The 12,285-nt window shown below is 25.2% G+C and overlaps 4 protein-coding genes across 8 annotated transcripts; 3 read left to right on the forward strand and 1 right to left on the reverse strand.

Moving 5' to 3' along the window:
• Positions 1–911: 911 nt before the first annotated feature.
• LOC113549476 (transmembrane protein 186) lies at positions 912–1,947 on the forward strand. Its single transcript, XM_026950796.1, has 3 exons — positions 912–1,060; positions 1,318–1,463; positions 1,524–1,947. The coding sequence occupies exons 1-3, from the start codon at positions 912–914 to the stop codon at positions 1,826–1,828; spliced, it is 600 nt and encodes a 199-aa protein (XP_026806597.1). The 3' UTR covers positions 1,829–1,947.
• Positions 1,948–3,662: 1,715 nt separating this feature from the next.
• On the reverse strand, positions 3,663–5,611 carry LOC113560485 (E3 ubiquitin-protein ligase RING1). Its single transcript, XM_026966378.1, has 3 exons — positions 5,163–5,611; positions 4,504–5,108; positions 3,663–3,985 (listed from the first exon to the last, which is right to left on the reverse strand). Exons 1-3 carry the CDS (start codon positions 5,357–5,359, stop codon positions 3,780–3,782), a joined length of 1,008 nt encoding a protein of 335 aa, XP_026822179.1. The 5' UTR covers positions 5,360–5,611; the 3' UTR covers positions 3,663–3,779.
• Positions 5,612–7,588: 1,977 nt separating this feature from the next.
• Positions 7,589–11,381, forward strand: LOC113560542 (PI-PLC X domain-containing protein 3). 5 transcript variants are annotated; one of them, XM_026966476.1, is made up of 5 exons: positions 7,589–8,065; positions 9,301–9,384; positions 9,567–9,741; positions 10,288–10,576; positions 10,841–11,381. In XM_026966476.1, the coding sequence occupies exons 2-5, from the start codon at positions 9,303–9,305 to the stop codon at positions 11,240–11,242; spliced, it is 948 nt and encodes a 315-aa protein (XP_026822277.1). In that variant the 5' UTR covers positions 7,589–8,065; positions 9,301–9,302; the 3' UTR covers positions 11,243–11,381. The 5 variants fall into 5 exon arrangements, with proteins under 5 accessions (XP_026822277.1, XP_026822278.1, XP_026822275.1 ...); XM_026966477.1 differs by lacking the exon at positions 7,589–8,065 and adding an exon at positions 8,236–8,254; XM_026966474.1 differs by lacking the exon at positions 7,589–8,065 and adding an exon at positions 8,265–8,651.
• On the forward strand, positions 11,254–11,917 carry LOC113560543 (zinc finger SWIM domain-containing protein 7-like). The gene has a single exon (XM_026966478.1). The coding sequence runs from the start codon at positions 11,375–11,377 to the stop codon at positions 11,795–11,797; it is 423 nt and encodes a 140-aa protein (XP_026822279.1). The 5' UTR covers positions 11,254–11,374; the 3' UTR covers positions 11,798–11,917.
• Positions 11,918–12,285: the final 368 nt, after the last annotated feature.

Below are 12,285 nucleotides of genomic sequence, written 5' to 3' on the forward strand. Positions count from 1 at the left end.
AAACGCATGCCTCATAACTTTGTGTCTGTGTGGACTGAATGGATAGTTCAATTTAAGATATATTCGAGATGATTATTTTTTATGAATAGAATGACCAATGAATGAGAACTATAATATCGTTTAACAAGCGTGTTTACAGTTTCCAGTCCATTTTATATTATAGTCAACGGTAGTGTATTCATATTGTCGTATATTATTACAGTATTTAGTATTTGCTAATATCATAGTTTGTATGGAACAATATTTTTTAGTATATAAACTATTTATAATTCAATAATTGTCATAGTATATGGTTATCTTCTCTATCGTGTAATTGTAATTGTAGTTAACACATTGACACATTATAAACTATTCTAATTTATAATTCATAGGTATAATATAAAATAGTATTTTCTATGGTAAGACGTACTTGCCATGTCCATAACAAAATATTTTGTCAAGCTACGTTCTGTTGTTGTTTTTTTAATTTCTTATCAGTTAGTATAAAAATTTAAATTAAATCACAGATCTATATAATAATATTACACATATCTGTGATTTAAATTAATATATTAAACTGTGATTGACCATTGGGGTGGATACAGAATATATATTATTACAGCTGATGTTTTAAAATTATATTAAATTATCACAGTCATATAATCATAGAATAGATTAAATATAATCACAATATTCAAATGATATGATAAAAATTAAAAACTTATCAATAAAACTGGTAAGAACTATTAATGAAATTTTGTATTTATTTGTTTAGTTATTTTTCAATCTATAGAAGTAATGATATTTTTATAATATCTCAATACGATACACATGATATCGATTAAATTGAATACGGCAACTGTATAATTTATTATTTCTGCTTGAAAATATTAAATAAATATTTAAAATTGATCATTGAGCTAACAGACAAAATGATACTGTTACCAAGATGTATAAATACAATTGTATTACACAATATAAAGCGAAGTTTTATGACTAAGTCCTGTGGCTTAATGCATTCTAATGTTAATCAAGTTACTATTAAAGATGCTAAAGATGATAAATTTGTTCCTATTTATAAGTAAGAATGATTATCTTCTATAGTTCCTTACTTAATTATTTTATTTGTACAAGTCTTAAATTAATATTAACCATACAATTATAACTTGTATCTATAGATTAATTAGTTACTATTATAAAAGTTATTTTTTTTACATTATGATTATTATTTATTTGTATTGTATTCATTTTCATTAATGATTAAAATTAATAAAAACCATTTCCATTAAGTTTTCAATATTTTTTTTTTTTATTATTACGTTTTATGTATTATTTCAGAACACCACACATGAAATTTTTCATTGGTTTAAATAGAGTAAAAATATATCAAATAGTAGGATTATCTTGTTGGATTCCTATGTGTCTTAGTTTGAACATGCTTAACTATTTAAATACTGACGAAGTTATTTGTGCATCATTAATAGGTAAGAATTGTTAAAAATCTTTTTGTTTCAAAACATTTAATTTATCTTATTGATTTTCAGGTTTAGGTTTAACAGCTGGCTTACATTTTGCCTCTTGGATAGTATCAAATAATCTTGTTGTTTTTGTTTATACAAATAAAGATGATCAAAAATGTCGAATATCCTATATATCTTACTGGGGAAATCGAAAGGAATTATATTGCAACGTTGAAGATATAACACCTATTGAATTATCCAAATTAAGTTTATTAAATCATAAAATTAAATTGAAAGGAAATTCAATCACACTTAAAATTATTACACGCAACTCAACCATTTTTAATAATGCTAAATTTAGAAAAGTGTTTGGTAGTAATATTATTTGAAAAATAAATTTAAATTGTGTCATGTAAACAAATAATTTTTTTTTACATTCACTACCAAGTACCAATGATGCATCAACATAAAATTGTACTATGTATACAAGCAATAACAATTGTAATTGTAAATCTTAGCTAATATTTCTTTAAAAGTTTAATCTACAAATAAAAATACTTTATTTTTATAGAGAACTTAAAAGGGTATATATTCATTCAATTTTGGCTATAGTCTACAATAAACAGTTATACTACATTTATAGATTAACATAAACAATTTCAAAAATGTAAAATATTTTTTAATATTAGTCTTTTAATAATATTAAATTATCTTATAATTTTTAATTAAATTGATATTGATATATCAATAGATTTCACACTTACTGGAACGTTTTATAATTTGGTTTTTTATTAATGTTTAGAGTATTGTCCATCGACCATCATATCTATATACAAATATACAATATGCAATTGCATGATATGTATGTCTATGAGAGAGGCAGACTTCATGTTTTTCATCATTTCACTCATTCTGAAGTTAAGAATGATATTTTAATTGGTTCAGAATCTGAACCAATTATTATTGCTAACTATATAATATAAATATGGCAAAGAGGGTGTTATTACACCAAAATACCCCCCTTTCATCACACACACACATACACCACTGGATAGGCTATTCAGTGTAGCGTAGTCAATTGACTAGTTAAATAGGGTCATTAGTCTGAGATAAGCGCAGGCCTTTATTAGTGTTCTATTTTGAATTACACATTTCCACGGTTATGCCGTACGCATGTATTACGAAAATAACTGGTCGGTTGATCTCACCAAAGGGTGACATACGCTGGCCAGCACTCTCCACTGATTTAAACATATGGTAAATTATGTGATTTTTTCCTCTGGACTACCTTAAGGATACGGTTCTTAGACATCGCCCTCAAATCAGTTATCAATCGAAACGTTTCTTAAATCATTTGTGAACTTTATAAAAATAGTCCATAACAATGTATTGATGCAGAGGGCCGCCTAGAAGTTGTTCTAAAAAAATTTAAATATGGAATTTCCTACTAATATTAATTAAAAAAACTTGTTTTACTTTTACTGTCCGTTTTGTATAGCCCTTTAAAACTCGTCAGACGGCCCCTGCGCACCCTTTATTATACAATGTTGTTAGTGTTAATGAGTAATTCCAGTGTAATTGTATCGTGGTTAGGTTCAAGGAATAATTATTCCAAATTATTCTTTTACAGGTATTAATAACTGTGTTGACAAAATAAGTATCAATTGCATATAATTGAATAATAATAATAATAATATAATTAAAAAATTTTTTTATTAGCTATCAAATCTAAAGCACACCAACAATTAGTTTACTAAATGTATAGCTTATTAATTTAATTAAACATATGTATATATAACATGCATTTGTGTAAATCAGTTTAATTTAATAAAGTAGCTACTATTTGATTTCAAATCAATAAATATAAAATATCTTATGAGTTATACAACATTATCAATTACTGAATCAATGATTTTTTTTTTAAATAATAAAACACATCTCTTACTATTTCTTAATTAATTTCTACACCTTAATTTAAATACAATTAAGTGATAATACAAATATTCACTCTTAATTATTTAATATTAATATTTGACAAAAAGAAAAATACTGAGATACATAAACAATAATAAAAACCAATGAATGTATACATTTATGATATAAAAAGTAGAAATATATTTTTAAAAATAACTTAATTTATTATTTTTAAATAATGCTTTGATATTTAAACTATTAACTACATGACTAAAATTATTTTACTTATTGAAAAGAATGATTTAAATTTACCAAGTAAATTATATTATATAAAGTATGAAATTTTTAGTTTTATTGATATTTGTTAACAAACACAAATTTGTAAATAAACTTATAACTAGTTACAAGAAACAAAAAATAAATAATTCAAGTAAAAGAGTAAAACATTTCCAGCGGCTTGTTAACTTTCCAATACTTATCGTGTACAATTCGAAGTGTTTGATTGCCATTAAGAGGAACAAATTGATCTGCGGTTGGCGCAACATAGATCAAAAAATTGAGAGCTCGTTCCGGAAGTTCAGGGCCAAGATCTAACGTCAATCGCATGGCTAAATACTTACTCAAATGATCAACTAGAAAAAAAATATCATGTATATTATATATGTAATGACTATTTTGAAAATTAAAATTGTGCTTCTTTGTTCTACTTAGAATTATTGTTGAAATTATTCAAAGGTTTATTTCAACCCATTTAAAATTCAGAGCTATCGAATAACAATATTTTAATTATATTTAAATTAAAATGTTATTCAAGTATAATTAATATTTTTTCTTTTCTAAGCTTGGACATATCCTGTACTAAAAATAAATAAATGAAAATATTGTGAATCTATAAACACTGATAGGTATTTTTATACGAGTTTGTATATGTAGTAATTGATTACACTTAAAAATGTAGATATGATAACATATTCTTCTAATTATAATAATTTAGCTATATATTATTGCAGTAATACCTACCAATGTTTGGGTTATACATAAAAAAAAAGCAAATATGAAAAATCTGAATAATAACTTACATTGAATTTTAGAGGACATTTCATTCTAAAATGTTTCATTGTGATAAAGTAATTTAATTTAAAAGGCTTACCAGTTGCATTAGCTGTTGTTTTTATATACCGTACAGAGTTTTCTTTTAAAACTCTGATCAATTGATTATCACTGGCCATTTCGGTAGGATGAGGTTTGAACACTAGCTCTATTTCATCTACTGACACACCTTTTGATGTACCATCACATTCTGTTATATCTGAGGTGTCAACAGTTGAAGCGGGTCCTTCTTTTTCTGAGATCATAACAGACTTCATTTTCTTTGCCACTTTTGTTTGTACCATTGTTCTTGTTACATTATCTCGACTCGAACTATTTGAAGGTTTTGAAGTAGTTGATGAGCTACTTTCATTTAGTTCTTCATGTTGGTTCTTTTTGGTTCGTTGTAGTCGATTTTGTGTTTGTAATTTAATACCTTCATTTATTGATTGAACTAAATTGGCCTGACTGTGACTTTTATTTAACTTTTCCAATACTCTAGTTTGATGTGCTTCATATTCATCACGGCTAGGATAGATCTTAGATATAAGAAGGTCAAAGTTTGGATCAGGACGAAGAGACCTTTTAGACACTAGTTTCTTACGACAAGTAGGACATTCTTTATTACCTGAACGAAGAGCTGTCACAATACAGTCTGAACAGAATCTAAAAAAAAATAATTATAGTTACATACAGTATATTTAAATGTATTATAATTACCTGTGAAGACACTCTTTAGTAGTCATTGTTTTTTTCAACATATCCAAACATATTGGACACATTAGTTCACTATGTAGACTTCGTGGTGATACAGCAATTTCGGTATTGTCAGTAATAGCTTCTTGAGGAGATCTGTGCAATTCATATAGTGAAAGTTCCCAAGTTTTGGTAAGACCCATTGGATCTGCTGAAGCCATGGCAAGTAAGTAAAATTTATTAAAATCCGGTTAAAATAATTTAAGTATGAATATTACAAAAAATGAATAATATAAATACACAGTAATAATAATAATAATAATAATAATAATAACAACAACAATAATATATAAATTAATTTAACTAAACATTAAGCTTAATTATATTATAATGATCAAAAGAATAACCAACAACCATTTTTGGTGCTTAGACTATAGTACTATAATATTTAGATTTAGTGTTTACAAAAAATACTGTATTGTTGTCATAAACGACACAAACTCATAAATCAGAATTCTGAATTGTTTCTATTTTCTATTCGATAGTAAAATACTACATACAACAATCGATAATTAACCATAAAACAATTTAATTTATAACACATGATAAACGATAAACACTGAAAAAGTAAGAAAATAATTACTATAATTAAAAATTTAATCAAATATATTATATTAAAAATTTTAAAAACACATTTTTAATTAGTTTGAAGTATTATGTAAATATTACTATAATTCAGCGGTGTCAATATTCACATATTTTCGTATCCCATAACCATGCGATTGTTAGTGTAAACAATAACAGGATACGTAATATCGATTATTGTTATCAATAAAAAATTCAAAAATATTTTTATCAGCAAAATAGCAATTATGAATAAAAAATTTATAATTCAATATGGATAACACAATAACACCTAATTTTAAGCCGTTGCGTAATAAATTGCATTGCCTAATGTCTATATCAGTAACTGTTGTAGTGACTAGCAAACTAGGTATACTCTGTCCTAGCGAGAGATACGCCACACGTCATAGACCGACCAAAATCAGTTTTTCTGCGCATTCCCCAATGATACTCAGCAATAAGCGAACCAGTTTTGATAGCATGGTGACGCGGGGGGAGGGGGTTCGCGTTCTCTCGCTGGACAGACTATACTACTATAGGGTCTAGGGATTAGCAAGTGGACCACAAATTATTATACCCCAATTACAGTATAATAGGCAAATGGTCTCTTACTATCTTCCAGTTTATCGTATTTTACGTTTGCATGATCAAATAATACAGACTTTACGTCAATACATTATAGACGCACAAATTCATAACAGTAATGTTGTTGCATATTAATTAATTTAAATGCTGTTGTTTCAACAGTTATAGTCAGAAAAATTCCTATTTTATAACACCAATTTCGTTCGAAATTAAATTTTATGCAATTTATAAAAGTAATTTTCTGAATAACAATATTTTTATTTTTTCAAAAAGTTATTAAAATGTTACAAAGTTACTAGTTTGTTTTATTAGATAAGTATTAAGTAGAATGTATTGTCAAAAATAATATTTTATTATTAAAATTCAATTATTTTGGGAATATATAGTTTCAAAAATTTTAATTGTTTTAAATTGAACAAAGAGATATAGATATCCCTATATACTGGATAACTATCTCTCTCTAGATTTGACCTACAAGTTAACGAAATTAATTTAAACAGATTTGTTTTAGATTATTAATTACAGTTTTAATTTTTAAATATCCAACTATCAAATAAAATAAAATAAAATGTTTTTATTTAAAATTAATATTATTAAATCAGTATTTTCATGAAAAAATTATAGGTAGGTAACTACTAATTGTAACGGTTACGCAGAAATACTAATACCAAATACCAAATACCCACTTAATGTATAATTTAGTTTGAAATGTTATTAATTATTAATTTTTTAAATTTACTATTGTAATATTGTTAATATTTTAATAGCAGTAAAATATGAGAAAAATATAAACGCCATCCTAAATTGTATTTTAGTTTTATATACAAATCGAAGTATTTTCTGAGAATTTAAGAATATAAAAATCGAATTATCCTATCTATCAATACCTACTGACAATACTTTAAAAAGTTATAATAAACTAGGTACCTACACATTACTTGTTTGAAATTCGATTTGTAACATTAGCAAAATAGTAAAAAAAAATTTTTTTTTTATTATTATGACTAAAAATTATAATAAAATAATACTTTTAAAAACTTTTCTCGAAATATTTATAGTATTTACATTATACAATAAAAAATTCACTCACAATATTTTTATAATCAATGCTATTATTAATTTTGTCACTCGTTCTAAAAAGTAAAAACCATTGATTATAGAATAGTCTATTCTATAATTAATTGTAAAAACATAGCAAGCGACCTGTAAGTTTCGAGCAAACGAGTGACAGCCATCATAGGCACTAACTTTATTACAAAAGGTCAGTGTAAGAATCAAAATTAATATTTAACGTCCTCAAGTCTAGGAGACGGTACAAGATTTTAAAGCCTACCATTACATTTTGTGATTTTTTTCCGATATGGTGACATCCCGACCGGGTCCTATCCGTAATTTTTCAAGATTCGCGACGGATCTAAATTATGTTGGTTCAAAATTCGTCGTCGAAGTCCAATGTGCGTGAATATGGAATATCTTGGACCTTGGTCGATTTTTTTTCTAATTTGATTAAAAAATGGTTGAACGCGACTGCAATTCATCGATGGAATATCAAATAACTATAATATGACAGACAAACCACTGATGTAAATCATAGATAACATAGATGATCAGATACTCTACAGATGAAATAAATTCCACTTCCACGTGTATACGGTACAATTACTGTACAGTGTATAATACAGTAGTACGTTTTGAACGAGTATTGTGTACTTGTGTTTGTAAGTAAATGGTTTTATCTTTTTTCTAGTATACACTATACAGAGTACATACAGTGATTAGTGAATATCAAATCACATAAAAATTTATTTTATATTACTGTGATTTAATATTATGATACAAACCGTGATAATGTTGAATTGGCGGGATTTTGATTTGTTATCTTAATCTTGTTTATCAATTATCAATAGGTATCTTTAATCGTGGATATATTATAAATCTTAATTCGTGGTATTAGCATTAGCACTTAGCAGTATAGTATAGTTAGCATAGTATTAATACAGTTCAGTGGGTAATGGGTATTAGCATAAAATAATTATTCTCTGGTTCAATTTAGTCTTAAGTTTTATTTTTTTTTATTTCCCGTCGGATGTCGACTATGAACGTCTCTTTAGTTTTCTAGTTATTGTTTATTTTCGTAAATTCAAATTTAAAATCACTGTGCTCAGTGGGTTGAACGCGACGACTGAGTACGTCTTGTAAATCATAATAATGTATATATAAATACTTGAATTCAATCGTGATTGTGATTTTACACAAAATGTAGTAAGTAAACAGTGAAATCACTGAAATCTCGTGAATACTATGGTTTGTAAATCATGTTGATAATTTATATTGTATAATTGTGACTCTTGACATTTACCCCTTCTACGACTTATTACCAATATGTCCTTTTATGCGTGGTATTGTTGTGTTTAATATGGTGTACAATTGTCAATTATACAATACATATCAATGTATATGTCACATCCTGTTTTTATTATTTTTTACTTAAAAAGTAATGTTTATTGTCATATTCCATTGTCATTTATTCAAGAGTTTATTTTCATTGAATTCACAGTATTTGTATGAATTGCACCATTGTATAATCAATACTAGCTTAGATACTATTTAATTATTTATTTGAATATAATTAATATATAATGTAATTGTTATTTGAAAATTAGGTAGATGTTTAACAATAATTTTTATCAGAAATAGGCTAAACATTTATATATTTATAAAAATTTGCTGTCAATTTGATTACATTTTGTAAGTATTTAAACTATTTAAGGCATATTCTATTATAATTATTTACTTAATTGGCATCTGTAATCTGCATACTTTTGAAAAAAAGCGTTTTAAGTTCTTTCTGTAATCATAAATCCTGTCCCATTAATCAATCATAATTATTTTTTAATCTATAATTTATTTCCTAGATTGTTTCAAGTTAAATTTATTTTATATTTTATTGCAGAAATGAAGTTAAATCAAGAGTATTGGGTATCAGAACTACCCAAACCACTTACTCGTATTCCTATTACAGAATTAGCAATTCCAGGTACGATTAAATTAATAACTTTTTGTAGTAATTAATATACATTAAGTTAAAAGACTGAGTAAGCCATGATAGTATCTTATAAGTTTAACAATTAATTTGTTAAGATATTTTTTATGTTAATAAAATTGATACATATATGTATATATATTATATTTTACATATATTGATAAACTACGTCTTAGGATCTCATGATTCATTTTCGTACACCATCACACCGCATAGCAAATTAGGGCCAGATGCATCAAGACTTGTAAAATATTTAAACTGCCTATTAGGACCTGCCATGCGACGATTTGTCTATAAATGGTCTATTACTCAAACATGTAATATTCAAACTCAACTACATCTTGGAATAAGGTAATTTAAAATATTTATTTCATTTTGGTTTTTAATTAGTTAGTTATTACTACAATTTTAAATTGTATGATTAATTAATTAATCTGTTGACCGTTGATTATTTGTTTAATCTTATAATAATAATTATATATTTATTCATAAAAATAAATTCCTATTACATAAAATAAAATATAATAATATTTTGTGTATCAAAATATTACTTTTTAGTTATAAATATTAAAAGTGGTCTTTGAAAAAATTGTTATTACATTTTTTAAGTTATAAAAAACATTCTATAAATAATATTAAGCATAGGATAATAACAACAAAAACAATGTCTAATTACTAATATAACATTATCTTACATTTTAATTTAAGTCATTTTAGATTTATCAATTTATTTTATTAATATATGTTAATATGTTAGCCATATAATATTTCAAGATATCCTCATGAATACAATGTTGAGTTAAATTGAATATAAAAAAAAATATATATATATACACCAACAAAATATTTTTTGTACTCAAAAATTGTTTTAAAAATATTTACGTGTTTGTTCATCAGGTATTTCGATTTAAGGATGGCAACTAAACCAAATGATAGCAATTTTTACACAGTTCATGCACTTTATGGTGATCCAGTTATGAAAGAGTTGGTGAATATTAAGGAGTTTTTGGTGACACATAATAAAGAAATTCTTGTATTGGATTTTCAACACTTTTATAATTTCTCAGAAGCTGATCACAAACGATTATCCTCCGTTTTGAAATTACTATTTCATAGTATGATTTGTCCTTATTATTATCCAATTGAAAAGCTTGACTTGGATACAATGAGAGCAAATAATTGGCAGGTAATAAAATTGATAATACCAATTTAAAATACATACATTTAATAACACATAATAATATAATATAAAATATCTATAAAGCTATGTGCACCATTGGCAAAATTAGAGAAGAACTGTTTAGTCATAAAGATATTTTTAGTCCTCTATATATTATATATTTTTACTTTTTAGTCTTTCTTGAATTAAATACAAGTTTAAATTAAAAAGAGTAAATAGAACAATTATGAAATTGAAATTTTTAAACATAATTTGTATTATTGTTTGTAGGTGATTATTATTTATAGACATTCTCAAAATGACATATTTTGGCCATCTTCACATTGGCCAACACCATGGCCACAAACCACATCTTATAAAAAATTAATAGGATTCTTAGAATGTGGTCTCAAAGAAAGAAAACAAAATGCAGGATATGTAACTCAGTGTCTATTTACTCCAGATGTAAAGTTTATAATGAGATATTTTTATTTAAATCTTCAAAGTTGTTGTCGTCCATTAAATGTTGCAATACCTAAATGGATAAATAATCAAAAAACAGGTTATGAGCATGGTGTAAACGTCATAATTGCAGACTTTATTAACACAAATGGATTTAATTTTTGTGATATTGTTGTCCACCTGAACTATAAATGTTTGAAAACTTTAAAAAATACGCCTGGTTTTGTATAGAACAATTGTTTATACTTATTTTATACATTAGATAATATTTTTTTTTATTATGTGCTTACTCAGTCTTGCGAAAACTTTATTTAATTAACTTATTATAATTACATTGGAAATATCATTACAGAATAAATTTAAATGACTAGTAGGTTACTACCTGCAATAGTCCATGAAGTATTGGATAATATAAGAAAGGATTATGAACAACGATCTTGTATTGAAGAATTATTATTAAGCTTGAACTCAGTTTTTGGTTCGACATTAACTGAACATGCTCTTGAACTAATTGATGATGGTAGCGTATTTTTAATTATAAGTCATCAGCGAAGTATATTTCAAATAGTTGGTTCAAGAGGTGATATTTATACAATAATGGAAACAGCTAATTTTTGCACATGTAACTTTTTTAAACACCAAGTATTGAAAGATAAAGCATTGTGTTGCAAACATTTTTTAGCTGCTAAAGTAGCGTTAATTTTAGGAAGCTTCAAAACCAAAAATGAGACACCTGAAGGTATAACTTCAATTATGATTTCTGCATATGGTAATCAAGAATTTTAATGAATAAATGTATTATTTATTATAAATAATTTTAAATTAAATGATATATTTATATAGTATAATTTAATATTGTATAAATCGTATTATATAAAGTATTAATACAAATAAGTGAATGTCTAATTATTTTACATTTAATAAATGTTAAGATACCTATTTTATGACTAATCTTTTTATCTTTCTATAAATAAATTTCCAATTATTTTGAACTGCACTGACAATTTATACAAAAATTGCCATTTAGCATTTAACTACCAGAAACCACTCTATTAAAGATTTAAGTATGTTTAATGCTTCAAACTTCAAAGGCAATATTAGACATATAATAAATTATAAACATTTAAACTAATCTCAACTTTTCTAAAAATAACATACTTTATTTAAGAAACTAAACATTATGTATTTTGTTTTTCATTTTATATTATTTTAAACATTTGCAATATTATTTTTTTAACATTAATGTTGTATATGAGTTCTACTATGTCTTTTGG

The sequence above is a fragment of the Rhopalosiphum maidis genome, chromosome 4 (genome assembly GCF_003676215.2).
Source record: "Rhopalosiphum maidis isolate BTI-1 chromosome 4, ASM367621v3, whole genome shotgun sequence".
In the NCBI taxonomy this organism is placed as follows: domain Eukaryota; kingdom Metazoa; phylum Arthropoda; class Insecta; order Hemiptera; family Aphididae; genus Rhopalosiphum; species Rhopalosiphum maidis.